The sequence below is a fragment of the Oryctolagus cuniculus genome, chromosome 1 (assembly GCF_964237555.1).
Source record: "Oryctolagus cuniculus chromosome 1, mOryCun1.1, whole genome shotgun sequence".
NCBI classification, from domain to species: Eukaryota; Metazoa; Chordata; class Mammalia; order Lagomorpha; family Leporidae; genus Oryctolagus; species Oryctolagus cuniculus.
Genome location: NC_091432.1, coordinates 142,044,708 through 142,046,315, shown reverse-complemented (window position 1 = coordinate 142,046,315; position 1,608 = coordinate 142,044,708). Strand labels below are relative to the sequence as shown.

General features: G+C 43.2%; 1 protein-coding gene across 1 annotated transcript; it reads right to left on the bottom strand.

Annotated features, from left to right (window-relative positions):
- Positions 1 to 355: 355 nt before the first annotated feature.
- LOC100341489 (large ribosomal subunit protein uL30-like) lies at positions 356 to 1,159 on the bottom strand. The gene has a single exon (XM_051847181.2). The coding sequence runs from the start codon at positions 1,114 to 1,116 to the stop codon at positions 373 to 375; it is 744 nt and encodes a 247-aa protein (XP_051703141.2). The 5' UTR covers positions 1,117 to 1,159; the 3' UTR covers positions 356 to 372.
- Positions 1,160 to 1,608: the final 449 nt, after the last annotated feature.

Sequence of the window (1,608 nt, the reverse complement as noted above, 5' to 3'; positions counted from 1 at the left end):
GAGAGAGAAGGAGAGAGAGAGAGGTCTTCCATCTGATGGTTCACTCCCAAAATGGCCGCAATGGCCAGAGCTGCACTGATCCCAAGCCAGGAGCTTCTTCCTGGTCTTCTACACAGATGCAGGGACCCAAGGACTTGGGCCATCTTCTATTGCTTTCTCAGGCCATAGCAGAGAGCTGGATCAGAAGAGGAGCAGCTGGGACTCGAACCTGGGCCTATGTGCGATGCCGGCACTGCAAGCAGCAACTTTATCCGCTATGCCACACCACTGGCCCCAGTAGGTGTGTGTGTGTGTGTGTTTTTTTTTTTTTTAATTTGATTGTAGTTGCTGTTTATTATCTGACCAGATTACAAAAATACCATAGGAGACACCTTAGTTCATCCTTCTAATAAGTCTGTTGATTTGGTCTTCCCTGTTGCCAGCATCCCCACCCTCTACAAAATGGGTGGTCTTTTTCTTCATCCCACCTCGGGGAGAAGATAACTTGAAGGGCCACAGGAAGTTATTTGCTTCCTTGAAGTGTTTCCCCACAGTGTAGATCTCATGAATCAGATCCTCCATGCAGATGATATTGTATTTACCAAGAGAGCGGGCAATCAGAGTGTTATCTGTCAAAGCAATTCGCTTCTTATTGATTTTGCCATAGCCACGTTTGTAAATTAGTTCATTTACTGACTTCAAATTTGGGTACCCCCATGCAATATATGGCTCCACAATCCTCAGCACGTTAATGGAGGCCTTGTTGAGCTTAACAAAGGTGCCATTGAAGATCTGGCGAAGGCGAAGAAGCTGCAGCACTTTTCGGACTTTGGGGCTCACACCATTGATACCTCTGATTCCGATGACAAATGCCAACTTGGGTTCTGCAGGTACGTAGAAGTTTCCAGCTTTTCTTGCCGTCCTCGCCATCCGAATTTCAGTTCTGTACATCTGCCTGTATTCCTTGTGATAGTGCTTCGCTTTCTCATAGATAAGCTTCCTCCTTGCCTTCCGAAGCATCTTTTGGGCAAACTTCTTCCTCAGGCGCTTGATCTTCAGCTCTGCGAAATTCCTCCGCTTCTTCTTCAGGGTTTCTGGCACAGCAGGAACCTTCTTCTTCTCTTCGGCACCCTCCATGGTTCCAGCCGGAAAAGAGGAAGTTAGCGCAGGCGCACTGCCCACTTAAAGTCTGCCGGAGTGAAGCCTTTTTTTTTTTTTAAGTATCTGTGTGAGAGTCACTTTAAAATTTTTTTCTTTTAAATAAAATAGACAAATGTGAAAATTTTACTATTAGCATCACCCAAAATATTCATTGGAATTCTTAAACTACACCATATATCTGTGAACCTATAATTTGGAAATGGGTAGATTTGGAGCTAGGAAATTTTAGTATACCAGATCAATTTTTATCAAACACAAGTAACTTCAAATCTTTCTGGAAAAAATACTTCTTTGGGTCTAAAATCCATAATTTCACATGTAGTGTAAAACAATTTATTAGCAACCAGATAACTGGAAGCAAAATAGAAAATCAAGATGGAAATGCTAAAATACAAAATACTTGAACTCAAAAGCCTTAGTGAAAATGTACAGGTAGCCTGGGAAATGGACAGCTGGCTGCGGCGTGGC